The following is a 27,476-nucleotide window of genomic DNA, read 5'->3' as shown; positions in this document are numbered from 1 at the left end:
GTCCTGAGGTGGAACTGGAGGAGGCAGTCTGTTTAACAGAGCGTTTGCTTCAGATGCCTGGTCTATAGCTGCTGTGCTGGAAAAGAGAGGATTACAGAAACCATCCAGTGTTTCCTAGACATCCAAGGCTCCTGCTTGCTTACAGTGTCTGTCCTACATTTAAACATTTCTCCTAAATGCTGCCCAGCTGATGGGAGACTGTGCCCACCTGTGGATGATGCTAGCTGAAGATGCCAGTGTAAATAAACTAGAAGGGTTGGAACCGGCGAAGCATCAATTCTGAGGTTGCAGTGCCCTCTTTTGCCCGACATAGAGATGACAGATGAAGAGGAGTAAAATCATGTTTCAAGTATTGGGCGGGCGGGCGGGCGGGGGGGGGGGGGGGGGGGAAAGAGAAAGAGAAGAAAGATTCTTCTTTTCAGCTGATGTGTGCTAGTGTTGTACACCATGTGAAGGCTGTTTTACGCATGAGAAATTCCTGTGTAGGAATCACTCTGGAAGAAGAAGAAAAGGAGGAGGAGGAGGAGGAGGTGGAGTAGTAGTTTGGATTTATACCCCCATCTTTCTCTCCTGTAAGGAGTCTCAAGGTGGCTCACAAGCTCCTTTCCCTTCCTCTCCCCACAACAGACACCTTGTGAGGGAGGTGGGGCTGAGAGAGTTCAGAGAGAACTGTGACTGGCCCAAGGTCACCCAGCAGGATTGTAGGGGTGCGGAAACACATCTGGTTCACCAGATAAGCCCCTGCCACTCAGGTGGAGGAGTGGGGAATCAAACCCTGTTCTCCAGATTAGAATCCACCTGCTCTTAACCACTACACCACGCTGGAATGATGTCTGTTATTCCTGTGGGGATTGCAAATGTGCCATTTTCAGTGTGTATACCTCCCAAGAACGAGATTCCGTGATTCCAAATGTGCCATTTTCAGTGTGTATACCTCCCAAGAACGTAGAGATGCCTGCAATGTAAGAATCATTTACAAATACAGCCGTGATAACTTTGGACAAAATAAAGGTGTAGTCAAAAAGATCTTAATAAATGATTTAATATAATGTAACAAGGGCCTCACTGGGCTTCAACTACTGAACAGAAAAACAACCTGTGTGTAATACACTGCACTGAAAGTGAATTGCAACTATTGAGGACCCCAAATGGGAGAGAGCAGGGGCGTGACATGGGGTCAAATGTCCCTGGGCATCGGCCATTTTGTCAAACAGGGGGTGGAAAATCGTCCCCCCCCCACACCCCTCCTCCTTTCCCCCCGGGTCCATACACTAACTTCAAGACCTGGTGCAAAAAAGTTGTTTGGTCATGGTGGGGAGGGCAGCCACACATATGGTGGGAGTGGAAAACTCAGATTTTGCACCAGTCTACATTTTCCATAGATACGCCTCTGGGGGGGAGAGGGTCGGACTGGGCACTTGTCAGGCTGGCCACTCTTGAGAATGACTTTCAGTTTTTGGTGTTAGGGGCTCTGAATCCCCGTAAATATGATTACGTGGACTCAAGAAGAATTATCCTGCAGCAGGAAAGTGGGCGGAGCCACAAAAGGTCAAACCAGCTTCAAAGTGGTTGCCACAGTTTCAGCCGCACAGCTAAGATCTTGGTGCTGTGGTGATAGCTGCTGCCAAAGTAAAGGGTTTTTTTTTTAAAAAAATCTTCACTGCTGATCAAATCTTCTAAAACCACTGGGTGGGCAAGAGAAAAAAGTGTTGGCAGGCACGTTGGGGACTTCTAGTCTAAAGTCTTCTGGCTCTGGGCTGAATGGTTCAGGCTAGGCCGCAGTGGTTAGATCTGGGAAGATTAGTAACTGGAAGGGAGGCCACCAAAGGAGTCCAGGGTTGCTATGCAGAGGCTGGCAATGGCAAGCCACCTCTGTTGGTCTCTTGCCTTGAAAACCCTATAGGGTCACCATAAGTTAGCTGCAATTTGGTGGCACTTCCACCACCGGTCACGTCCAGGAAGAGAGCCAGGGTGGTTCAGAGCAGGTGCACTCTAATCTAGGGAACCAGGTTTGATTACCCACTCTGCCACTTAAGCTGTGGAGGCTTATCTGGTGAACCAGATTAGCTTGTGCGCTCCAACACATGCCAGCTGGGTGACCTTGGGCTAGTCACAGTCCTTCGGAGCTCTCTCAGCCCCACTCACCTCACAGGGTGTTTGTGGCGGGGGAGGGAAAGGAGACTGTTAAGCCCCTTTGAGTCTCCTTACAGGAAAGGGGGGTATAAATCCAAACTCCTCCTCTTCTTCTCTGAAACACTGCAACGCATCCCGTCCCCTCTTTTCCTTTGCATGATAACAAATGATCTGATGCCCCTCCCCCATTGAGTTTCCCCTATTCTTGGGGACGCAGAAAAAGAGGCAGGACTGAAACCGGAACTCTTAACCGTTTCCCAGGCGGGCACGTGTGTGGCTCTCCAGGGCCGCCCCCTGCAACGACTCCCGACCCCGTTTCAATAGGAAGGAAAACAATGCGTTTCTATCCTCTCTCTAGTGTTTACGCGCACTTGTGAGTTTTGCTTGGCAGGAAACGTTGCATGATTTATTTCCAGCAGAAGCAGCAGCCTCCCCCCATCTCCGTGCCAAGCTCCCCCCACACCCGTGCTCTCGCCATTCATAAACCCCTCCCTTCGCCGTGGCAAACCCGGCCCCACCGGGGGTGTGGAAAACCTCCCCTCTCCCCGCCCCTTTTCGGGGCCTTCCTTCCCAGACACCCTCCTCAGGCGCACGGGCGCAGTGCTCGGCTTGTTTTGGGTGCAAAAAAACACCCCCCAGAAGAATCCCCCCAAGTCAAGATCCACCCCGACCGGCCTCCTTTCCGGACCGTCCTTATAGTCCGCATTTCCTGCAGGTTTCCCAGGGGGACGTTAAAAGGGAGCCGCTCTGCTCAAAACCATGAATATATTCCGCTTCCTGGGAGACATTTCTCATCTGTTGGCCATCATCATCTTGCTGCTGAAGATCTGGAAGACGCGATCATGCGCGGGTAAGGCAGGGTCCTAAGAGTCCAGGGGGGCTGCCATTATAGCTCTCTCTGCTGGGACGCGAAATGCCCTTTATTCCCTGGGAGAAACGATGGCCACATTGTACAAGGAACGCGTCGCCTCTCCCCTGAGCCAATCTGCAAATGACTAATTGACGCTTTGCAACTGACTTGGCAAGCTGGTCCCTCCTCCTCGCTCTCTCTCTCTCCCCTCCCTTCCGTTGAATTGTCTTTTGCAAAGTGATGAGTTGTCTTTAACTTTTTAACAAGTCGCTGAGTTTTTTTTTAACAAAGAATAAAACCCGGCAGTTGCTGAAGTCCGCTCTTTTATTTACCTAAAGGTTTGTTTCAGGTGCAGATTCCGCTTCGACCAAAAACAGTGGTGTGAAAACGGTTTAAAAGACTATAAAACGGTGTAAAAGGGTTTGCACTGTTTTCATCCCCTTTTCACACTGCTGCTTTTGGCCCAGGCGGAATCAGCCTGGGACTCAAATAAATTATTGGGATTATCAACTATACCCGCGGTGCCTTTTCCCTCCTCCAACTTGGCTGTTGATTATGGGGCATTTTTTTCTTTTTTTTAAGTTGGCAGTGACAGTTTTGGTTGAGACACGATGGGCTTGAATTGCTTTAGAAAAAAAATCCCAGCTGCTGGATGCTCAGACATAGGCCCCTTCCGCACATGCAGAATAATCCACTTTCAATCCACTTTTAATGCATGTTGCAGCTGGATTTGACTGTGGGGAATAGCAAACTCCACTTGCAAACAATTGTGAAAGTGGACTGAAAGTTGCAGAAGGGGCCATAGTTGGTTATTGTTTTCAAAGGCCTATTCTCCGCTAAATACCTCTGCTTTAAACTGGGGATTTATGCAGTCTGATCCTGTGCCCGCTCACTCAAAACTTGGGTACACCTGGGTAAGCGTGTGCAGGATCTCGGCCTTTTGGAAACAACCAGGTATCCATATTTAGGAAGTTGGTGACAGCTTGAAAAAATTCTCGGCTTTCAACATTCATTGTGACATCACCTTGCATGTTTAAACAAAACTGGGAAATGAAAAAAGCGTTATTGCAATAAGAGAGGAGTTTACTTTGCATTTAACAGTGGAGAAACTGACCCTTTTTTTCCTTCAGGTAAGAGGCTGGCTGTACAAAAGCCTGCGACTAAGTGGGGTACAGAATTTTTAATTATAAGAAACTTGTGTCTATTATTATTAGTAGGATGCATTCAACTTGCCTCAGCAAAAGAAAAGAGGCCCGCTAGTGGTGTTTGGTTTCTGGTATTCTTTTATAGCAATGTTCCTTAAATGATAAATTTATACACAACTCATGGATGTGTGTGTGTGCCCACTGGTTTTTGTAAAGGGGAAAAAAGGGAAGAAAGTGTTTGAAATGGGAATCTAACTGGAAGTTGAATTCTGTCCATTTGTGGATGAAACTTGTGAAATTTTGAAGGACAAGTGTGTTATGGGGAATTGGTATAAAGGATGAATGATGATGTGAAAACTATTCTCAGTCTACTACAGAGTGAAAGATGGGATATTTAGACTTCACAATCACTTGAATGATGCCAGTTCTCATCCAGGTGGACTGGAGGGAAGCTACCAGTCTAACTTGTGTATAGATTCCCTCAGGCCGAACAGGAGACTTTCCTCCTGCTGTGCAAAACTGGGAAAGGCCGTAGATTATCTCTTAAAGCTGGCCTCATGATATATTAGTGGTGGATTGTGTAAATCCTAATGATTAATATATCCCAGCTCTGGGGTGTTTGGGGGAAATCGTTCAGTATGTTTTGCTTCTTCACTCGCCCAGTGTGTTGATGGATGATTCAATTCCTCTAGGATGCCTTCTGAGAGGAGACCCGTTACAGATTTCCCCATCTTTCCCTTGTGGCTATGTGTGAGTTTCACTGCCCTCTACTTCTCTATGCAGGGATTTCTGGAAAGAGCCAAATTCTGTTTGCCATTGTCTTCACTACTCGGTACCTAGATCTATTTACCAACTACATCTCCATGTACAACACGTCTATGAAGGTACAGGCTTCATGCTGGACTGGATGAGTCTAACTTGGGACTAGAGAGGAAGGGCGCACGCTAGGGTAGCGAGGGAGATGCTCGGGGAAAGAAGGCCACGTCCTCAGCTCTTACACTTCCCCACCAAGCTTTGCCTGAATTAACTTTGTGTCACAATTGGTAGCTGTAGGGTATACAGGCAACTGTCTTATTTTATATGTTGTTTGTTTCAGTTTCTTAGCTGTTCAGTGAAAATAAACGATTATGTTTCCTAACTCATAATCACTCTTTGGGGCTCTAGTGAATATATTGACTTTATTAAGAACGATTTTGTGCAGGTACTTGTTGCCATCTTGTTTGCAGAGAATAATGCTTACATGTTTGTAGAAGAGAAAAGGAACCCTTGAGTTATACAAACGACTTCATCACACTTGGCTTTCTGGCTTTCTAGAGATTCTGGATAAGCTGCAAGTTAGCATAATCTTATGCTAATAAAATGTTTAAAACAAGGCAGTAAATCTAAAAGGGTCAATTGTTCGACAACCCTGCAACCTTTGCAGATAGCACTTAAAAGTCAACTTTAGTTTACTCTGAAAAGAGCTACAGGAATGAATAGATCTTTAATGCAAGATTAGTAAAGCTGCATCAGCTTAAGTGGGGAGGGGGAGATATGGCCTGTTTTCACATCAGTTTTTTGCTCCAGGTTCAAGTGGGTCCCCCCCCCCCCAAATTTCTCCATAGCATCCTGGTTTGTTTGTCCACTTTGCAGGATTTTTCTGGCTTTTCTCTAATGCTTCCCAAGTCTGCTGTGCTGTAAAGTTTCAGCAAAGATTACAGCGAAACTTGTAGATGGGAAAACTTGTATTTTCTTGATCCTTCCCTTTCATCAGCAATTGAATACTATTATATCTTTGTACATATCTGTTCATTCAGGTTCTCTGAATTCCCAGTGTTCATTTTTTTAAAAAAGCAAATCTCTAGCCCCTTTTGTTGTGGAGATGTAAGGGGAAAGGCAATAAAAGGGGATAGAGACTTTTTAAAAAAATGGAACGTTCACATCGGAGAATTTGATATAATAACAGTGAATGCAACAATACAATGATATTCAATTGCCAGTTTTTCTTTTAAGTGAAAGAGCCCTGGTGGCATGTGGAAGGGAACGGCCTCCCGCCAGGGCACTGGGGCAGGGAAACCTGCCACAGGAAAGCCCCATTACTGCTGCAGTGTATCAGCAGCCACAGCAGCCACAGGGAAGCGAGACAAACCTTGTCCCTCTGTGGGAAAAATACCTTTGTTATGCATAAACTATTTCAGGGAGGAAATGAAAGAGATACTTGAATCTAGAAGGACGAGGTATAAACCCGAACTTGTTTTAGCATAGGGCAATATTAATCTTGAGGTCAGCTTTCCTAGGGAGAGGTAGAATCCCAAAACGTAAAGAAGGGTATACTTTAGCTACCTAGAAAGCAGGGTGGGGGATGTGGGTACATAGTTTGCCCCTCAGTTATTCCTTCTGGCCTCTTTATCTCATTTCAGGTGGTTTACATCGCGTGCTCTTATGCCACAGTGTGGATGATTTATAGCAAATTCAAAGCGACCTACGATGGCAACCACGATACTTTCCGGGTGGAGTTTCTGGTTATTCCCACAGCAGTCTTAGCCTTCCTAGTGAATCATGATTTTACTCCCCTGGAGGTAACAGAGTCTTATGCTTTCGCAACCAAGCTCCAAATCTGCTCCGTGTCCCACTCCTGAAAAATCTTTTGCACCCCGGGATGATGTTTTCAGAAAGATCATAGGCAAAGCAGGCTTCCTCATGTGGGCAAGAAGGTGCAGGTTTTTAAAACTCCCCCCCCCCCACACACACACACCACAATGGTTCCAGTTTTCTTCAGTTCCCCCTTGCACCTACTGTTTCCCCCCTTCCATGCCACCTTTGGAATTTTTGCCAGCATTAAAAAATATCACAGTTACTGTATTGCTACAGCGTCATAACACTACGGTGGCAGAACAGCTCCTTTTTCTTAAACTGACAAAAAGCCCACCAGCAGTGGGGTGGGGGAGATTCCAAGGAAACATAGACAATCCCCCCCCCCCATGAAGATGCTCCGTTGCCACTGCAAATGCCTCTACATTTACAGCAGCAGAGTGGAAAATCATAGACTCATTCCGCACATGCAGAATAATGCACTTTCAAACTGCTTTCAGTGCTCTTTGAAGCTGTGCGGAATGGCAAAATCCACTTGCAAACAGTTGTGAAAGTGGTTTGAAAACGCATCATTTTGTGTGTGCGGAAGGGGCCATAACCACAGATCCCTCAGGCCACCCCTGGGTCCTTGAGATGTTTTTCAAAGTTTATAAGTCACACTTAACTTTGGAAGAATCGGCTACAAATGTTCTTTGAAAGTGAAAAAAATTCAGACTGTTGATGGGACGGCGACACATTTTGTGGGGGATGTTATAAGCTGGCCCTAAACTCTGCTTCTTTGTCAGAATTACATTTGCCAATCAAACAGTTCTCTCTTTTGTTCATCTGCAGATTCTCTGGACTTTCTCCATCTACCTGGAGTCAGTAGCTATCCTGCCACAGCTCTTCATGGTTAGTAAAACGGGGGAGGCAGAAACCATCACAAGCCACTATCTCTTCGCCTTGGGTGTCTACCGCGCCTTGTATTTATTCAACTGGATCTGGCGTTATCAGTTCGAGGGCTTCTTTGACCTCATTGCCATCGTGGCTGGCTTGGTGCAGACGGTGCTCTACTGCGATTTCTTCTACCTCTACATTACAAAAGGTACTTTACAAATAGGATTTCTTGGGTAGACTGACCAGCCGTCCCGCTTTTGGCGGGACCGTCACGCCTTTGGACAATTTGTCCCACGTCCCGCGGGTTTTACAAATTGTCCCTATTTTTGGGAGGCTGCTGCACTGCCTTGGGAGTGGAAGGCAGTGCGGCAGCCTCCCGTGTGCCCGGCCGCAGGAGCACACGGGCTTCTGGGGCTTGCCGTTTGCCGCCCTGTGACAGGTTATGGCCCCTTCCGCACACGCAAAATGATGCACTTCCCCATCCCGGGTCAGAAAGGTGACCATCTGGTCACCTTATTCTTGGGGTTTTTTAGGAGGTGTGATGAGTAGGAGTCCAAATGCCGGTGGGGAGTATTTGGGGATTCAATGTTTTTTTCAGTTCTCTCTGAATCTTTGTGTGTATGTGCGAGGAGTTGCTGAAAATCAATAACGTAATCTTGAAGGAGAAATGCATCTAATTTAAAGGTCACTAGAGGGCACTCTACAGTAGGAGTTGAACTTCAGCCTCTTTGGTGGGCATGTACCTCTTCATTATCTTGTAAGTACTTCCCTGAGAATACTTGTGTTGGGAAAGTGGTATATAAAATTAAAATGGAAAATACTAGTTGTATGGTGGCGACGTGTTAATTAGCAGTTCAGTGATCTCCTTCAGATAAAAAAATAAACAGCTTCAGATAAAGTAGCTGGAACAGTCCAAAGTATACCTCCTTATTTGTGTAGAACTCAACAGATGTCCAGCCCTGTCATTTGGCACAACGAACTGATTTCTTTAGACCACAGACACAGGGAGGCCATTGCATAGCAGCAACCTCTAAATTATGTAGTTATATTAATATATGTCTGATATGTCTGCTTTCTTTGAAGTCTACAATGTTTGTATTTGGTACATTTATCAGCGTGAAAGATACAATTTTCAGACATGGCCATATATTTTGTGGTGCTTAGAGTATAAAGCTAACAGATTTTTGTTCTGGAAGGTTCCTTTGGTAAGACAGTGTCATTTCAGTAGTGGGTAAGGATTCCTATCAACCGTCCTAAGATTTTGATATATCCTTTTTCTTTCTCCTTCCTAGTTCTAAAAGGCAAGAAGTTGAGTTTGCCAGCATAGTACTGAGACCGCAGCGAGATCCTTTGATCGAGGGAGAGGATGAGGAGTCTCGTCACAGGAAGTTCATTTTTTGCAAAAAAACAAATGAAACACCATGTTAGTCACATGTTGGTCCCTTCTTGACCCTGAACTTTTAGCGAAGGGAGTGTGTTTTGGGACAAAACAACGATGGTCCTTTTGTTCAAGAGACTTATGCTGATGGGGGTGAGATGGGGTATGAATTTAGTGTATAGATTTCTCAAAACTTCGTTTTGATCATTCTTTTCCTCCCTTTCTGTTGCTCTCGACTTCCCTTGTTTTGTTGATGAACCAGCATCGAAAAGAAACTTTTCTTTTTTAAGGAAAATGGCCTCTTCAGATTGGGCATTTATTCTCACTTTGGATTCATGTTTTGAATGTTTTGCTGAACACTTCTAAGACATTTGAGCTTTTCCTTTTGCAAGGGCCTAGTGCTACCTGAATAACCGGGTGGAAACACTTATACATTTCACAGGTTCCTTCAGACGGTGATTTTTGGGGGTCACCTTTTTTTACACGTGTCAAGGGGCAAGTAAAGATGCACTCCTTCAAACATCACTTCTGAATTCTGTACATAATTTGATGATTTTTCTGTTTCGAGTGGATGAGGAAATAAACAAACTACCCCTCCCCCACTAATTAGTGCCTTTTTGGGAGGGATGGGAGTTGAAATAAAAAGACATTTTTGTTGCCTGTTTGTGTTGACATCTTTGTGCTTCTCTGTTCAGTGTGGCTATCTGCATTTTCCGTGCTAATCTTTCATACAGTCATCATCTGGATTTCTGTTAGAACTGTGTCTGCCTTTCTTTTGTGGCCTCTTTTACATAAAATAGATCATGATGGATAGTCTGTCTGCAGCAGTAGAAAAACGACAGCTCAGTGGCATCTTAAAAACGAATGAAATTTCTGGCACAATATGAACTTTCATGAGTCACAGCTCAGTTCTTCAGATACAGCTAGAATGTGAGTCCATCTGACCTTAAGTAGAGTGAATTTAGGGACCCAATGGCACCAGACCACAGCCACACAGCCCAGAAAACCCACAACTGCCAGTCAACTGGAATAACCCCGCTGCATATCACACCTAATCTAATCATGCATGATGTTGACACTTACATGCCAATGCCATGAGGTGTATGAATTCCTCCTTCTCTGCATTAAGGAAAGACGGACTCACATTCTACCTGTCTCTGAAGAACTGAGCTGTGACTCACAAAAGCTCATGCCCTGCCAGAAATTTTGTTAGTCTTTTACTTGAAATGTTTGCGTCGAAACTGTACATGTCTTCTGTAGCTGCCACAATTATGTGATTCTCAGTCACCTCCTCCCAGCAACATAATGTCTTCGCAAATAACAAGTTTGGGTTTGTTTTTACGTGACACTGAAAAGGCCGTCCAGAACAAATCGTGTCATGGGTGGGTGTCGCCCATGTGAGATGGAATATGGATGGTGCAGTTCACTGAAAACACATTTTAGACTGTATAAGCCTTTTGTATCCATTGGTGAGCGTTTTATGGCACAGCCTTGTTTGTATTCTTGAAAACAAATCTCACTAAATTCATCTAGTCTTGCTTCCAAGTAACAAAGCACAGGCTTGTAGCACAAGCTATTATAAGTCTCAGGTGTAAAAACACCTCAGACCGTAAGTAAAATTACTTATGGTAAAGGGAATCTTACAGGTTAATGTCAAACTCCAAACTGTGTATTAACCCTGTGTCCTGGGTGTTGTTTAGAAGTTGAAGGCGTGTCTAAACATCCGTATACATAATTGCCTAAGGGATAGAATGTCCGATGATGGACCCCTAGCCATTGGGTGTGCAGGACTCATGACATTCCATCCTGTTCCCCGCCCACCTTTCCCCAACCCGGGAGTCTCCCCTGCCCCAAATAATAACTGCTCTTCTCGAGGGGAGGAGGTCCTTCTCCCTCCCAGAGCCCATTCTATTTTAATTTAAAATGGGCTTTAGTTCTAGTTAGGGAATAATGGGAGGAAGATCTTTGACTGCAAAGTCAGTCTAGTCTGATCCCGGATTGAACTAAATGGCCTGTACAGCCCCTTCCAACACTATGATTCTGTAACGCATCTTAGCTAGCAGGAGTGAAAGAAGCAGGAATATCCAGTCCTCAGTATTTTTTTTTTAAAAAAATAGTTGAACCAATAAAATTATACAATAGAATGTTTTTTCTTTTTTAAAACCTTCTTTCTGGTTCTGATCCATCTGTAGTCCAGGGTGCCCCCAGATGTGCATTCTCCACTTTTATCAAAAAATACATTTTGCCAGTTTCGTAAGGCTCTGGTTTCAACACAGATGGGGATGGGCGTCAACATACAGATCTGCATTGGCATAAGGCCGCTTTGGTATGCAAATCTCTCTCGTTGGAGAGGGTGAGGATGAGCCAAAACCTTATGTGTGGTCCCTCGGTTTTTCTTTTAAACTACAGAAAAGCTGGGCTGCTAATTTCATAAGAGTGTCTCCAAGGTTTTGGTTTTCATTATACGTGGCTTATTGTGGAAGTGTGTATGGACAGGGTAAGAGGTTTTTCCCCACAAATGTTGTTCAGCAGCATTTCTGAATTTAATTATCATGGGAAAAACAACAACATTGTTTTCTGTTTGGCTGTGAGAGTTAAGCACTTGCTATGAAAAGTTGCATGTTTTCCAGCAGTCATGATTGGGTAATATGACACTGTAGGGCGGTTCACTTATTTTGTCCAGGGGTACTGCGTGGAGAAATCTCAAAGTGATGAACAAATGTAGCCTGTGGCACTCAGCAACTAACAAAAAGGCCACCCTGACTGTGATAAAAAACAGTGCATATAGCCAACCTGATTCCATATCCACAGTGGAATCAGGAGATCCTCTTGTCCAAGACCCAGAAGAAAGCGATCTGCAGGTATCTGCTGCCTTTATGATTTTAATTATAATGACTTTTATCTTATTTTTATATTATTATCCATTACCAACTGTTGTTGTAAGCTGGCCCTACTGGGAAAGGAGGGGTTTAAACCAACTAAACTACGCTAAACTGGTCCACACGGAAGTTTTTCCGCACAGTCCCATACAAAGGAAGAATTTCATGAAGGGAATGAGTGTCACTAGAGTCTAGCCCAATAATGGCGAACCTATGGCTCTCCAGATTTTCACGGACTACAATTCCCATCAGCCCCTGCCAATTGGCCATGCTGGCAGGGGCTGGTGGGAATTGTAGTCCGTGAACATCTGGAGTGCCAAAGGCTCGCCACAACGGCTCTAGCCTAAGTGTGTCGATCCAGCAAGACAAGGTTTATACCTGGACACCTCAACACAAGCTTTGCAATTTTTTTCCGAGATAAGCAGGCAGGAGGCAGACTGCTCCTGGCACCATTATGGATGGATGCTGCGGTCTGTCAGCAGTTGGAACTGTGCACTGCTGTTTTCAGCTGGCATAACATAGCACAGCACAGCGGCAGTCGCACATGAGTGTTCTTTACCTCTCTTTTCAGGCTGTAAGATCTCTGGCTTTTTATGGCAGAGGCAGACAAAGTTTGTGCAGCAGCCATAAAAAGGCACTGTGTATCTGGACTGCTTGTGCTGGCTTCAAAGGGCTGTCTATAGTATATGCTGCAGCGCTTAAGAGCCGGGATAAGTACAGCAGGAAGTGATCGAGCACCCTGATTTTGCAAAGCCAAGCAATGTTATTTAGCGTGTGGACTGGATCTGGTCTTTTCTCCCCCTCCCCCTCTAAGAATGATTCTGGGCATCATTCTTGCTTGTCTGTTCCTTGTTCTTCTAACCTTCATGTTACTTTCAGCAGTGGCAAGTTTATATATCAAAAATTATGAGGGCTCTTACAGAACAATGGATCCTCTCTCTCTCTCTCTCTCTCTCTCTCTCTCTCTCTCTTTATTCACGGCATGAATAAATAATTGTCTAAGAATCAGTATTCATTAAAGTCAGCCGAGTGGGCACAGGAGTGGATGGGTAAGAGGCTGTACCCACACTCTCAGGGTAGCCCACATTGTTGGGAAACGAGGTGGTTGTGGAAGAGGAAAGGGTGGTCAAGGCAACAGATCCTTCATCCAAAGTCCGCTTGTAAGGAATAGGTGGCTCAGCCCAGAGATTTTTCAGAGCGAGGTAGGCCAGGTACATCTGGGGGGAGAAGAGGTGGTGGGTCAGGCACTTGTATGTAACTACACAAAAGGTTGAACCCCCACCCCTGCAGATAGCAGACTTCAGAGACCTGGAACGTAAATTAATAAGAGAGCTGAGTGTGGGGTAATTGGTAAGAATATTAATGCTGGTTTCTGGGAAATTTGGATCACTGAGATTTAGTTTTAGATGAATCACTACATTTTTGGCATTTAAAAATTATTAGTGTGAGGACATCCTGTGAAGTTCTGTGCGTGCTAAATAACTAATATTAACTCTCCCAAGGATGTGGTTTGTTTTATAACAAAAGCATTTCTATTAGAAACACAAACACAAACCGGATAATATTAAGCCGATGTAGAAGAAAAGCTCTTTGATTTTATACAGCACTTTCTGGACCATTTTTTTAAAAAAGTTTTCAACTAAAGATTATTCCTGGATCAAGTGGAAGTTTTTTGGATTTAAAATAATTGTGCAAAATGTACATTTTCTTAATTGTTAAACAATTAAATCTGTATTAAGCTGTCAAATTCCTGAGATACTAATAACTGATTATTAGCCAAATGTATATAACCTTAGAATATAGTTTCAGAAAGTACCATGTTGGTCTGCAGTAGAAATGCTCAATTCAAGTCCAATAGCACCTAAGAGACCAGCAAGCAGCCTACGTATCCACTGGCATGTTTTCCTCTTGCGCCATTGCCACAGGTAGGTCCACCCCCTGCCCTCTGGAATGGGCTGCCATGTAGCTAGATCAGTCACAAAATGGCTGCCACAGGAGGTGACGCCAACCACACAATGTCAGGGAGTGAGGTTATGTATAACTCTGATAGCAGCTCTTCATCATTTCAAGCAGAAGCTCTGCTTTACATGATGCCTTTAAAATTAACATACTATAAATATTTTCTTGCATATACATGAAGTATGTAAATATATTGAGCTAGCTAAGATATCTGGCAGTATCTACCTTCATTTTTCAGGCATCTAAGAAACTTATGGAAAAGGAAAAAATGCTTCTTCACTTCAGTACTAGTGACAGCTCCTTGCACTTGTGTACAGTAAGACAGAGATTCTAGCTGGATTTTGATTGCTTTTGAAAAGTGAACAAAATGTGATTTAGTGATGTAAATAAAATTTGAGGTAGTAACTTCTACCAGAATCATAATAATACATTCAAACTGGGAAGATGACTTCAACAGATGCCCAAATTAGGTATATTAAAACATTTTAGCTGTGTAGCCTTATTGTGTTTACTTGGAATTATAGTCCACTTTCTAAAATCACTTAGTGGGCATCACAAAAGGTCTCAGTGGTCGCCATAGCACCCTTGAGCACTGTGTTGGGGACCCCTGCAGTCTGTCCACACATGGAGAGGCTTGTGCATAGTTTCCCATTGCAGCTGCAGTTGCTAATACAGTGTAATGGAAGATGGGAATTCAGAGGACCGTCCTAACACATTGTTATAAAAATATTAAATTGCCGTTAAAAAAAATTCCAAGTGGTAGAAGCAGAAGAATGTTGCCACAGGGAACAGGGCAGAGAAAAGGGCTGGCATGTGGGCAGGACCAAAGAAATCTAAATTTTCCTGCCCACATTGCAGCTGTCCAGGCTTTACTGTGATCTTTTCAAAAAATTGCAGCAAGCCAGGTTTGGGAGAGATCAAAGCTAGGAAGAACATGAATGCATCACAATGTGGTAGGGAAAGAGGGGAAATAATTTTCTTCCCAACGGCATGGCACACACAGTGTGGCCTCATAAACTGATGGGGGAAATTCTCTGTTACTAGGCAGAGTAGATTGGACATTCTGATCTAGTATATGTCTATGTTTGTATAAGTATTAAGTAATATGGGGAAGTCAGGTGATGGTAAATAGTTTCAGGGATACAAAGGGCACTAGAGGAAGATGTGGGGTTAAGAAGCAGACAGCTGGTCTGAAAAGAAAGGCACGTAACAGACTGAAGCTAAGATGGAATATAAAACAGTATTAATTTTGTTATCTTTTGCGTTTGCAAGTAAAATATCTGGGTTAGAAAAAAAACTGGATTATTTTGTAAGAAGATGCTTTGATTACTTCTTATTTTGTAAGAAGATGCTGTGATTTTTCTGGGGAACCCTGAGAATACGGAACATTAAACAATATACCTTAAACACACACACACACCGTGAAAATAAGGCAACCAATTCAATTTTTCTGTGTTTTTGTCAACTGTTCTTAAATGTCCTGTGATTATAACTGCCTCTCAGTTATAATAACTGCCTCTCAGGGAGCAGCAGTGGCGTAGTGGTTTAGAGCAGGTGCATTCTAATCTGGAGGAACCAGGTTTGATTCCCCACTCTGCCATCTGAGCTGTGGAGGCTTACCTGGGGAATTCAGATTAGCCTGTGCACACGCCAGCTGGGTGACCTTGGGCTAGTCACAGCTTTTCGGAGCTCTCTCAGCCCCACCTACCTCACAGGGTATTTGTTGTGAGGGGGGAAGGGCAAGGAGATTGTAAGCCCCTTTGAGTCTCCTTACAGGAGAGAAAGGGGGGATATAAATCCAAACTCCTCCTCCTCCTCCTGCTCGTCTCCTGAAATTGTCTGCAAATCTCACAGTTTCTCACTGAAGTTGTAAATAAGACTTGGATCAAAATGTGTTTTCAGCCATTCTACTTGTTTGGCTGCTAGGGGAAGTAGAAGGAATTGAACCGACCTGTGCTTGACTGGACCTCAGATTAGCTGTTACAAATTATCCCTGCTAAAGTTAACACCTTTGTTAACTGCTCAGCCTTCCTGATCTAGCGAACTTGGGCTCATTCCGCACACGCAGAATAATTCACTTTCAAGCTGCTTTCAGGGCTCTTTGAAGCTGTGCGGAATGGCAAAAACAGTTGTGAAAGCAGCTTGAAAGTGCATTATTTTGTGTGTGCGGAATGAGCCTTGGGTCACGGGCTGGACTGAGTCCTGAATTGCCCTGGCTTGTTCTGTGCCAGCTTATAAATGGAGGTCTAATGCAACTGCTTTTTTGTGAAGGCTCCTCCTGATTAATTCTGCAGCTTGTTGATGGGAAGTGTGAGTCACCCAGTTCCACAAGGAATGAACGAATAAACATGCTCTGAAAGAGCTTAGTCTTGAGGCAACTTCTCAACATACTCTGGAAATGGGGGAAATGTATAGAGACTTTAACAGTAGGACAGGGGATGGGCTAGTCCTCCATGTTTTCTTTGTGTGTGTTCTAAATAAACATCTCGTTTGTGAGCCTGCACCAAAAATTGTTTTGTGGTATGTGTCTGATTATTTCAACAGGGATTAGCAGTTTAGACATAGAGGTTATCTAGTCAAGTTGAACAAAATGGGATCTGAACATGCCGTTATTTCTGCCACACAGGCTGAAGTGCTCAACTTTGTGGGTTCTTTCTTGCTGTCTTTTCTTGGAGGCTGAATTGTGTGTAAAGTGCCATCAAGTTGCAGTCGACTTGTGGCAACCAAGCAAGAGGCTAACAAAGATGGTTTGCCATTGTCTGCCTCTGCATAGCAACCCTGATATTCCTTGGTGGTCTCTCATCGAAGTACTAGCCAGGACAAGTTCTGCTTAGCTTTTCAGATCTGATGAGATCAGGCCAGCCTGGGCCATCTAGGTAAGGGCAGAGGCTGAATTAACCTGCAATATCTCACCTAATCCTTTAGCCCAGTGGTCTTTCATTTTTAGATACCCAGGGCCTAGCTGTGAGCCCATCTGAAACATGTAACCAGTGATTGGATCCAAAAATTTTAGTAACAGGTTCCCATGGTAGTGGGATTCAAACTGTGGTGTAGTGCCAATGGGGCTGGGCGGGGCACAACGGGGGCGTGGCCAGGCATTCTGGGGCGTGGCATTCCTGGGCGGGGCTGTGGCAAGGACGCAGCCGCTGCGCTGGTCCTTGGGCGGGAAACGAATGCACGCAGGCTCAGGCTGCCACGCACGCCGGTGCACCTCCTGCTAGACTGCTTCAAGTTCTGCGCACTACTGCTGAGAGGAGGGGCGTAACTAAGGCAAAAATCACATGGCAAAATCACCAATTAGTAACCCCCTCTCGGCACACACAAATAATTAGTAACCTACTCTCGGGAACCTGTGAGAACCTGCTGGATCCCACCTCTGCATGTAACTCACAACTCATTTTTTTTTAAAAAAAACTTCATTTCTCTCCCTCCCCCTCCCCCCCAGCATTGTGAATGCTTTTCATCTGCATTAAGATGAAAGTTTCATATCACCTAAGAAGCGTATGTTCTGTAATGTCATATGAGAGCCTTAAGCACACCATTGGTTCCAGAATCGACTTAGACATTCTCAGTGTGCAATCTGAGAGACTTCAGCATTTTATGTTGTGTGACAGGGGATTCTGGGATACACATCTATGATGACATGCCACTTCAAATACTTTCTAAAAACACACACCATACATCTGACGTTCCCTTATCTATGTGGTTAGAAATAATGCTGACTGGCAACTGGAGTTCCTCAAATAACTCCATTTCAAACCAGTAAGATTCTGTGTAAGAAAGGTCAGAAATGGACTTGTTTGTGTGTGTGTACTGCCATATATAACTGGTCCATGTCAAAGTCTGAGAAGCTGCTGAACTACATTATCCTATTTTGTGTGAGGCTGATTCCGCATGGGCCAAAAACAGCGGTGTGAAAACAGTGTGAAAACAGTATAAACCCTTTTAAACCGTTTTAAACCCTTTTACACCATTTTCACACCTTTTTACACTGCTGTTTTTGGCCCATGCGGAATCAGCCTGAGTGTTTTAAAGCTTTTCTTGAATGAATTTTACTTGCAGCCAATTTGCCTGCTATGAATATGAGTCTTATTGCTCGTTCTAGTCAATGTGTAGTTGCTCTGAACGTTCCACTCAAAATGCTACCAAAAACTACTCTAGACTATTAATTAGACGTCCTTTATGCTTTTGGCCTCCCATCTTGATGTGATAACTCTCTGCCACTGTGAGTCAATTTGGCAGCCACTCTAAACATACACACTCCAAATCATGTGCAATGAGATTGTTATAAGATACTTGTTTGCCTTGGTTCAGTTTTAGTAATTATCTAGACATACTGCATAGGATTAGCTTAGCTACTTGTGTAGCATATCAAACAGATAAACAATATTACATAATAAGCAAGAACACTAATCTCTTATGCCTCCCTTATTCTATAGGGCTGGGATGACCTGCTTCTTGGAAGGGGTTGGTTTTGGCTTTGGTAAGATGAGGGTGTCATTTCTTCTGTTGCAACTCTGTAGGGGTACACTGTGACTCCATAGCTTTCTCAATAGGGATCTCCTCACACTGAAGCAAAAATGGGATACTTGGTGACTCACCCAACATAGAATGGAGAAGAAGGCAAAGGCGATGCTAGCCCGTGCCGCACTGGCTCCCAGCAAGTAGTGATGAGTTGACCGGTTCCACTGATGGGCTAGGAAACAGAACCCAACAGACCACAGACCTGTCCAGATGACTGGGAAGAAAATGTCACAGTATCATACGACCACTTAAAAAGATACATCGCATCACAGAGCAGGCTTTCTGAGACTTGTTTTGAAGGAGTGGGTGAAATAACATTCATCAGCCTGTTCTTGTTGTACGTTCACAGTTATCATTCCATTGCTGAAGAACTCAGCCAGCCCCCAGAGATAACTGGTTCTAGAAATCCTCCTGACACTTTAGAGACAGTGTGAAAATAAGTGAAAATTCACTCCACAAACTATCAAAGGCTATTGCACCAGAGGCATTAGCAACATGTATTAGGGGGTTTGTTTTATTTTGAGAAACACATTTCAGAAATACGAAAAACAACAAATGCTTAAAACAACCACCACATCCTGAATGTGGTTTAAGCCTCAGCAGGGCAAGTGCAAATTGTTTCTTGTCTCATTTAGCATTTTGTTGTTCCTTGGTTCCATCTCCAGTGTTTAATACCCAATTCAGCAGGGTTTGTCTTGGAACTGTATGTAATTCAGGGCTGAGGAGAAACCTAGGACATATTACAGAAATATAAAAGTTTCAGAAATCGCACAATCCACTTTGTGACGTGAAGTGGCTTTCTCACATTAACCAATATTCAATTTTTAGCAAAAATCAGCAGGTCCACTTATGCCAATGCGAAGTAATTAGGTTTAGGCTGCCAGTTTAACAGGAATAGATTATTAAGAACACTGGGCACAGGCCCCTAAATTCAACTGTTGTGTCCCCTGCCAGTGTGCCAGTGCAGCTTATGTAAGCTTTCGATTGTTACTGTATTACCAATTTGAAGAATTCTTATTGCACAGAAAGTCTGAGCAATCTTGTAGCGAGCAAAAAAAAGGTGGTTCCAGCCGCAATATGACTGCTTCTAGAACAATTCAAAAAAGCTGTACTCCTAACGAAAGCTCTTGCTTTCATGGATAAACTGCCTTCAGGAATCAGAAAGGCAATTGCTCCCTTAAACAAGCAACGCTGCACAGTTGGCAGGTGTATTAAAAATGTTTTTGCCTTGTTAGCTGATGAACAATAAGGGATAGAGGAAAACTGCCAGACTGCATCAGATTGCTCCATGTTTCAGCCAGCCAAATATCCCCTCCCCAGCGTGGCCAGTGCCAGATGTTTCAGAGGCAAAAACCTCTTGATAAGCAGGTGTGGAATAATCTGCTCTCTGCTAATCCACAATTGTTAGAGATTTGGCTTTAAATCCATAGACACAAGGATGCATTGCCCTTCCTAACAAATGTATTATTTCACTTCTATGGCAAATGGCTAAATGCTTGACCTCTGTTTCTCCCTGGACTTCATATTTGCGTGGTTAAAATCATTTTATGTTTATCTTTTATGTTCCAGTGAATTCACTCCATTCTTGAGTTCTGAGATGACGAAACTGCTCTAGATCTGTTCTGACACAGAAGGAAATGCAAGACAAGATTAATTAATTAATTAATTAATCTTGTCTGCTGCGCAATGGGGGTGAAAGTGCATAGCTGCAAGATTTCTTGTACACATGTATATCCTCAAGCCCCACTTTCACTTTTATTCTCTTTGTGGCAAGCGAGACCACTTCTAGCACAAATTTCATTTTGCTCAGCAACCAGAGGGGCCAGAGTTGCCAGTGAGCACAGCTTTGCCCTGGACCTTGGGCAAGTCACAGTTCTTCTGAGCTTTCTCAGCACCACCTACCTCACAGGATGTTTGGTGGGGGGGGGGGGGGAGGAGCCCCTTTGAGTCTCCATGCAGGAGAGATATGTGGGGTATAAATCTTCTTCTTCCTTCCACCCACAACCAGCCAGCCTAGTCTCACCCCCTCACCCTGCTTTGCACGCTTCCTCTTCCACCTCTCTAAATGCTTGTATCGATACATCGACAGGAACAACACAAGCAGGGTCTCTTTGTAGCTCCACCCCACTTGCCCTGCTCTGCTTCTGCCCTCTCCAATGTTTGGGAGGGCATTTTAAAAACTTTCTTTCAGACAAGCTTCTGTTTGAAAAAACAAGCCTCTCTCTTTGGCTGTTGCAAAGGAACAACATGAGCAGGACCCCTTTTTGTCGCCACCTCACCTCCCCCGCTCTGCTTCCACCGTCCCCAATGATGGGGAGGGCTTTTTACAACTTCATTTCAAACAAGACTGTATTGCAAAACAATTTTCCTGGCTTCAGCAGCAGCAAAAAACAAAGACAGAGAGAGAAAATGTTTCTGTGAAGGGGGGATCTAGCACATAGTCCCTTTCTTCAGCAGTGTGAAGAATGGCCAGGGAATGGCTTTGACTCTTTCATTTTCTTTGGGCGGGGGGAGTGTATGTTGGGGAAAGGGCTACAATATCAATATACTTGCTGTCATAGGTATATAAATATAAATTATGTGTGTGATTAGACTCCTTTAAGAGGAATTGATGACAATAATTAAGAAAACCAGGAAAAGCTGCAGAGCCCCATTGAGAACCGCAAGCTAGCTTTGGGGCCGGCAGAGAATGGCTCCTCATGTGTAAACAGAAAAACACGAGGAGACCCCTCTGCAAGCCCACTGTGCAATGAGGAGCCCCAAGGTAACGTTCTATGCATAATGGGCCAGTATGAGACATGGATAGAAGACTCATCAGCCTGCTTTAGAAAGGGATAGAATCAAGAACAGCATTTTTTTAAAAAAAAGAACAGATGTGGTCCTGAGCAAAACGCAGGGGAGATATAGAAATGGAAGGACAAAAAAAGAGAGGTAAGGATGGATGCACAATGGCCATTATCAGATGGGCAGGGTTCCTAAAAGAAACTGCACCTGAAAATAAGCTTTTTGTTGAACTATTGTGAGAAGGGTATTGACTGGCAATGTATTCAATAGGCCAGGTTAGTCTGAAAAAGGTAGGAAGAATCTTGACGGGCAGTGCATGGGAGACCAGGCAGAAAACCAGATATGTGTCAGTGACATCTAATTTTGCCAAAATAGACCTGTGTAAATACTGATGTGCCAGCAAATGCCAGGGCCGAAGAAATGCTTCACACAGATATACACAGTACCAAGAATGCCCTGCTTGAAGCACTCCTTTGCTGTGATCATGCTTGTCAAGTAAACCCTGACCACAAGAGACAGCATGTGGAAATGACAGTCTTTTGTGAAGAATGAGTATTTCCTCATTTTTTCTTTGTCTGTCTTCAGGTGTTGTCATGTCTTTTGTGAGCCCTGCAGCTCAAGAGCTGTCTCAAGAGATGAGACAACAGGCAAAGGAACAATAAGACAATCCCGTGCTCAGTCAGCATAAAAGACAGCAGTCTGTGCCCACCAACAGAATGTTTCTTTCAGGTCAACTCCTGGTAAAAGAGATTTTGTAAGAAAGACATAAAATAATGCAGTAGCTTTGCGCCAGTTTATAGGCTGTAGCTCTACTGTTTTAAAAAGGGGGTCAGCATTCTCCTCTGTAGCTTGGTGTCTTGGCGGCATAGCTGTCAATACCGTGAATACTCCTCCCTGTCAAATTTTAAGGGTGCAGTGGGAACAAGAGAGCAAGTAATGAGGATAATTTATTGAAAAATAAAGTTAAGTTTAGTAGATACAAGGAGAGGTTGTGTGGGAGGCAAAAAAGTTAAATGGGAATTACCTCAATGATAGGTTTTGAGATGAGAATGTGAGAAGAAGCTAGACTAGTCACCATTGTATTAAGTCCTTATCACTGGTATCACCCATATCACCGGTAACTACATAAACCAAAACTATGATCATGGATCTGGTAGAAAGTAAGAACGCTTACTAGAAAAGGTGACATCCAATACAAGAATGGCATACTTGAACTTGTGACTAGTCACAATGGAGTCGAAGGCATCAAGACCCAAAAACACAAGGCTCAGGAAGAAGGATAGTGCACCCACGGTAATGCCATAGCAGCAAGCTGCATCATTCTCATTCAGTACACAGTGTAGTTCTGAGGAGGTTACCAGGTTTTGGTATCCTTCATTCACCAAGGAAGCAAATACAGTCAAAGAGAAAATCTGAAACAGAAGAGAGACAGAGCAGTTCAGCATGAATGGTGTTAGCATATCACAAGAGACTTGTCTCAGGCATTACTTCTGCGAGGGAGAACTGTGCCTAGGGCGTCACGCCCCCATCCTGTTGGCACTACGCCATTGCTTCTGCCTATTTTTACCATTAGTCCATCATGTATTTATAACAAGAATCAAAATGCATAGAGCAGGCATCAAATTGAAGAGCAGAAATCAGACATCCACTCCTCCTGCCTCCATGTTGCTCTAATGAAAGTTTCTGGCTCTCTGAGGACTTGGTCACATTTGTAACATCTATAAGAATCCCTTCCTCCAAATGGAGCCATTGAACTTAAAGATTTTAACAGGCATTCACTCAGGGGTCCCCAAACTTTTTTGAGCCTATGGGCACCTTTAGAATTTTGGCACAGGGTGGTAGACGCAATCACAAAATGGCTTTCACAAGTGGTAGCACCAACTACAAACTGTCAGGGAATGTGGTTATACATAACAGTAAAGCAGCTGCTGTCAAAGGAACTTTTAAGCAGATGTGATAAAGATGTACATGGGCGGGAAGGGCAATTATGAACACTATTCTAAAATAAGGATTTTAATGAAAATGATTATTGGTGAAACTCTTTCTGATAGAAAACCGAGGCTGTGCCTATGTGTAATCCTAATTTAGAAATAATGAAACTATCATTTAAGTTTGCTGTCTTTTCTTCTTACCCCGGCTAATGTTCTAGCAATGATCTGTGGTCTTAAGATGAACTGTACCACATCATGGTCTGAGAAATCCTGCAAGATTGTGACCACCCTTCTCATCCTGTGGTTGTTGTTTCTTTTGTCTCTAGAACAAACCTTGATCTTGACAGATGCTGTAAAAGAAAAGTTGGGAAACATGAACTAAGAAAGTAGAAGAGTTTGGTATATTTATATTCCAAAGTAATTGTAAATGAAAGAAATCTGAACATCAACTAGGGGAAGGGAAGGGTTAAATATAAATAACAGCTTTTTGGATGACACTTCACACTGTGGGAAAGCCCTAATATCCAAGCTAGTGTTCAAACAGCGTTTGAATTTGTTGTATGTGAATTCCTTATACTTGACAACAAGCATAAATAAATAAATAAATAAAAAAACTTGAGCAGCGTCTGGCTCCCAGCATTTTCTGGTTTCCAAAACACCAGTTAGAACCAAATGGTGTGATTTCCCTGATCCCTTCTTCCATGCCATAACTGTAAGGGAAGGTTATGACTATTGTTCCCTTTCTTCTTGTTGTTGTTGCTCTTGTTGTTCTGGTTCTTCTTCTGGTTCTTCTTCTTGTTGTTATTATTATTATTGTTGTTGTCATTATTATTATTAATTCAACTTAATAAACCGCTCTCCCTCAAAGGGCTCAGAGCGGTGTACAAATACAAAAAATATCGAATAATATCATTAAAATACATAAAACCAATAATATCAGTAGCAGCAATACAACCCACACACAATTTAATGGATGGTGTCCAATCTTAACCCTGGGAGGGGACTGGCAGACAGCCGAAGAGAAACAGATGGTACATGGGCATCAGGAAGGGGTGGCAGCTGAGCGGCCAGCCCCCCCAAAAGCCCAGTGGAGCAGCTCAGTTTTGCAGGCCCTGCAAAACTCCCCAAGGTCCCACAGGGCCCTAACAGCTGGAGAAAGAGCGTTCCACCATGTGGGGGCCAGGGAGAAGTGTTCACGGCAATCGTAGTTATGTTCCTCCACCATAACGAGATTAGAAAAGATCCACCTTAGCTGTGCACTTTTCATTTACTTCACTCAGGAGGAAGAGACAATAGTGTAAATGCGATGAGGCAAATGTGAGTCCAGGCACAGTCTACGAACTTTAGCTGGCAATAATTGCTAATGTTTCAGAAGAAAAATATTTTTAATCCAGTTAATCATACCAAGGATTGCTACTCCATCACTCATTGCCCAAAGAACAATTAAATGTGCAGCATGCTGCACTGTGCATTCCTTTATTCTGCAGAAGCTTATGCTGTTCTGGAAAATCAAGAGGTATTTGAGCTTTATATTGTTGTTGTTGACCCCGGAAGAGTGATGATACTAGCAACAAACACTAACTAAACTTTAACGCTTTCTCCAAACAAAAATAAAACAGTGATTATCCAGGGCCAAATGCCAGGAAACAGGGATTGACTCAGCTGGAGTGTTATCTGTCAAGCACAATTGTAGCACTACAGCTAAAGAAAATGAACTGTGATTTCGGAGGTCACTGGTTCCAATGATTCCATGGAAAAAAAAGTCCGCAGGGAAAAAGCCCACCATCATGAATTCCAAGACGAAAAATGCCAATGTGGAAAGATGCCCACATGGAGAAATGACCACATGAAAAATATGCAATATAATAAATTCAAAGTTCAGCATGTTAGGCCAACGATATACGTATGAGCAGATATCCTTTTGTGATGTCCTGTATCTGCCTTAAACTATGGCTCTTGGCTAAAGGGGTACACAATGTGTCAATTTCACCCATGTGTCAATTTCACCCATGAAACTGGCCCAGCTCAGGCAGTACACAGCTAGTGTTTCCATGCAAGCCTGCCATAAAGCTGATGGGCAGCGGGCGGCATTGGAGGTTTTTTTCCAGAAATGTACCCTATCAAGTCTCTCTCTCTCTTTGCTTCTGACATGATTCTAGGCCTAGAGTGTGGCCTACAGGTCCTTGGGAGGCCTATCTTCAAGCTAGTAGCAGTGGCGTAGGAGGTTAAGAGCTCGTGTATCTAATCTGGAGGAACCGGGTTTGATTCCCAGCTCTGCCGCCTGAGCTGTGGAGGCTTATCTGGGGAATTCAGATTAGCCTGGGCACTCCCACACACGCCAGCTGGGTGACCTTGGGCTAGTCACAGCTTCTCGGAGCTCTCTCAGCCCCACCTACCTCACAGGGTGTTTGTTGTGAGGGGGGAAGGGCAAGGAGATTGTCAGCCCCTTTGAGTCTCCTGCAGGAGAGAAAGGGGGGATATAAATCCAAACTCTTCTTCTTCTTCTTCTTACATATCCCAAGCACCCTCTGGGCCTTGTGATTGATAAAAGAGGATTTGGAAGGAAAATCAAGGGCTATCATATGTTCTACCAACTGCACACATGGCATGCTAAGGTGGGTATTTCATATCTGCCTCGTCTGTACATTTTACTACAAAAAAAGAACATGGACACCTATAAGAGAACGTTTGAAATAAAGTTACTGATTCCAAATCTGCTGCCTCAAAAGGTTTTGGTTGATTTTGAGAAGGCCTATATGACTGCTGTGAGGATTCCTTTCCACATGCTGAGGTCAAAGCCTGTTATTTTCATCTGTCAGAGTCTCATCAGGAAAATCAAAATTGTTGGCTTGAAGACTGAATATAAAACTAATATCAGCATAAAAATTACACTGAAGTCTCTTGCTGCATTAGCTTTTGTCCCAATCAAAGATCTGAGAAGCGTTTTTTATAAGCTTGCTGCCACATTTCCAGATGAAGACAGCTATAATGAGGTGCTATAATGAGCTATATAATGTAGAATCATCACGATGCAGCCCTGGAACAGTCGCCAAAAACTACAAACTGCTGTGAGGGATTTCACAACGCTCTTAATTCCCTGTTCCACTGCGGGCATCCCAGCGTGTGATTTCTATTTAATGGACTGCAGTAGGACCGGGCTTGCCACAAATTAACACTGGCTAATGCACCAGCAGGTCCAGTGGTGGGATTCAGCAGGTTTGCACCAGTTTGGCAGAACCGATTGTTAAAATGGTGCTTGTAAATAACCAGTTGTTAAATTATTTTGAATCCTACCACTGGCCAGGTCACCTCGAGGTGAAAAAGAGAAAAATATGAGGCACTGCATGACATGATTGCCACTCCTGTGCAGCAATATCAGCAAGAGGAAAATAAACTTAATTACTTAAGGAGATTGGTGAATTATATGTCTTCGTAGGTGAAGTGATGATTGTTGCAATTTGTTGTCAGTTTTTGTTTGGTGCAGTTCATTTGTCTCTGCTCTCATTTTGGGTAAACATTTTCAGCAGAAAATATGTGATCATGGTGTCTCCCCTGCCAGGTAAGTATGAAAATATGTATTTTAATTATTACAGTTAGGTAATCATTTTAAGGTTAGGTGGTCCTTTGTCATGGTCACTGGGTCTTTTGTCATGGTCACTGTATTCTTTTTAATTATAGCACATATTTCTATAATTCCTATTTTAATTATTATTTTTTCTGTGTGGGCATTTTTCCAAGTGGGCTTTTCCCCCATGGGTTTTGTTTTCCTGGTCACTGGTTCCAATATGTTAAACTCAGTAGGCAGTTTTAAGCAACCTGCTTACTCTATCTTGGCTTCAGCAATAAGGGGTGGAGAAATCAAGTCTTATTTATGATAACAATGTTTATAATATTTTAGTTTATAGCTATATGATAACTATGATAAGTATAGGAGAGCGAGTCGGAGCGTTGAAAGTATTGTAGTTGTTAGGGACACCTCAGAACTGCCTCATTATCACAAAGAAATCTTAAGGTTTTTTTGGATTTCTCACTAGGCTGGTATGTGAGCACCTATGCCTTGTCCTCTTGGGGGGTTGACCGTTGCATTTCACCAGAATAAGTCCTACATCAAGATTCTTAGTGCTAGAAACAGTTTCAGGTAGGTAGCCATGTTGGTGTTCAGTACAAGAGCGCCATTTGAGTCCAGTAGCACCTCGCTTGGTACCAGACAGTCGACCATTTGAGCCTCCTTTCACAGATTCGGATATAGCTGGAGGCGCAGGTTACTTCAGGATCATAACCGCCCACCTTCCCTTATCAACTCGTTCAGACATCAACCCACCTTCCTCCCTCACAAACGAACTTAAAGGCTCAGTTTTTTCCCGCCTTTCAGGTGTCTGAATGGAGCTTATGAAGTGGGAAGGGAAAGGAAGAGCTCGCGACAGAACTCGACGCCTGATTGGGTAG

At 43.6% G+C, this 27,476-nt stretch overlaps 2 protein-coding genes across 2 annotated transcripts; one reads left to right on the top strand and one right to left on the bottom strand.

Annotated features, from left to right (window-relative positions):
* The first annotated feature begins 2,674 nt into the window (after positions 1-2,674).
* Positions 2,675-9,617, top strand: KDELR1 (KDEL endoplasmic reticulum protein retention receptor 1). The gene is made up of 5 exons (XM_048517979.1): positions 2,675-2,983; positions 4,912-5,012; positions 6,528-6,686; positions 7,531-7,783; positions 8,868-9,617. Exons 1-5 carry the CDS (start codon positions 2,893-2,895, stop codon positions 8,900-8,902), a joined length of 639 nt encoding a protein of 212 aa, XP_048373936.1. The 5' UTR covers positions 2,675-2,892; the 3' UTR covers positions 8,903-9,617.
* A 3,113-nt stretch (positions 9,618-12,730) lies between these two features.
* SYNGR4 (synaptogyrin 4) lies at positions 12,731-27,415 on the bottom strand. Its single transcript, XM_048517950.1, has 5 exons — positions 27,352-27,415; positions 23,232-23,380; positions 22,274-22,511; positions 18,393-18,529; positions 12,731-13,049 (listed from the first exon to the last, which is right to left on the bottom strand). The coding sequence occupies exons 2-5, from the start codon at positions 23,325-23,327 to the stop codon at positions 12,831-12,833; spliced, it is 690 nt and encodes a 229-aa protein (XP_048373907.1). The 5' UTR covers positions 23,328-23,380; positions 27,352-27,415; the 3' UTR covers positions 12,731-12,830.
* Between the last annotated feature and the right edge of the window lie 61 nt (positions 27,416-27,476).

The sequence above is a fragment of the Sphaerodactylus townsendi genome, linkage group LG15, assembly GCF_021028975.2.
Source record: "Sphaerodactylus townsendi isolate TG3544 linkage group LG15, MPM_Stown_v2.3, whole genome shotgun sequence".
In the NCBI taxonomy this organism is placed as follows: Eukaryota; Metazoa; Chordata; class Lepidosauria; order Squamata; family Sphaerodactylidae; genus Sphaerodactylus; species Sphaerodactylus townsendi.
The sequence above is the reverse complement of the archived record's forward strand: the minus strand, read 5'-3'. Positions and strand labels throughout refer to the sequence as shown.

What these genes read in the sequence shown, in the direction of transcription:
- KDELR1 (XM_048517979.1), top strand. Translation starts at nt 2,893, where the DNA reads ATGAATATATTCCGCTTCCTGGGAGACATTTCTCATCTGTTGGCCATC. An exon ending in GAAGACGCGATCATGCGCGG is followed by an intron (nt 2,984 to 4,911) that starts GTAAGGCAGGGT and finishes TTCTCTATGCAG; the next exon opens with GGATTTCTGGAAAGAGCCAA. An exon ending in TGTACAACACGTCTATGAAG is followed by an intron (nt 5,013 to 6,527) that starts GTACAGGCTTCA and finishes ATCTCATTTCAG; the next exon opens with GTGGTTTACATCGCGTGCTC.
- SYNGR4 (XM_048517950.1), bottom strand. Translation starts at nt 23,327, where the DNA reads ATGAGAAGGGTGGTCACAATCTTGCAGGATTTCTCAGACCATGATGTG. An exon ending in ATTGGATGTCACCTTTTCTA is followed by an intron (nt 18,530 to 22,273) that starts GTAAGCGTTCTT and finishes TTTTCTTCCCAG; the next exon opens with TCATCTGGACAGGTCTGTGG. An exon ending in TCTTCTCCATTCTATGTTGG is followed by an intron (nt 13,050 to 18,392) that starts GTGAGTCACCAA and finishes TTCTCCCCCCAG; the next exon opens with ATGTACCTGGCCTACCTCGC.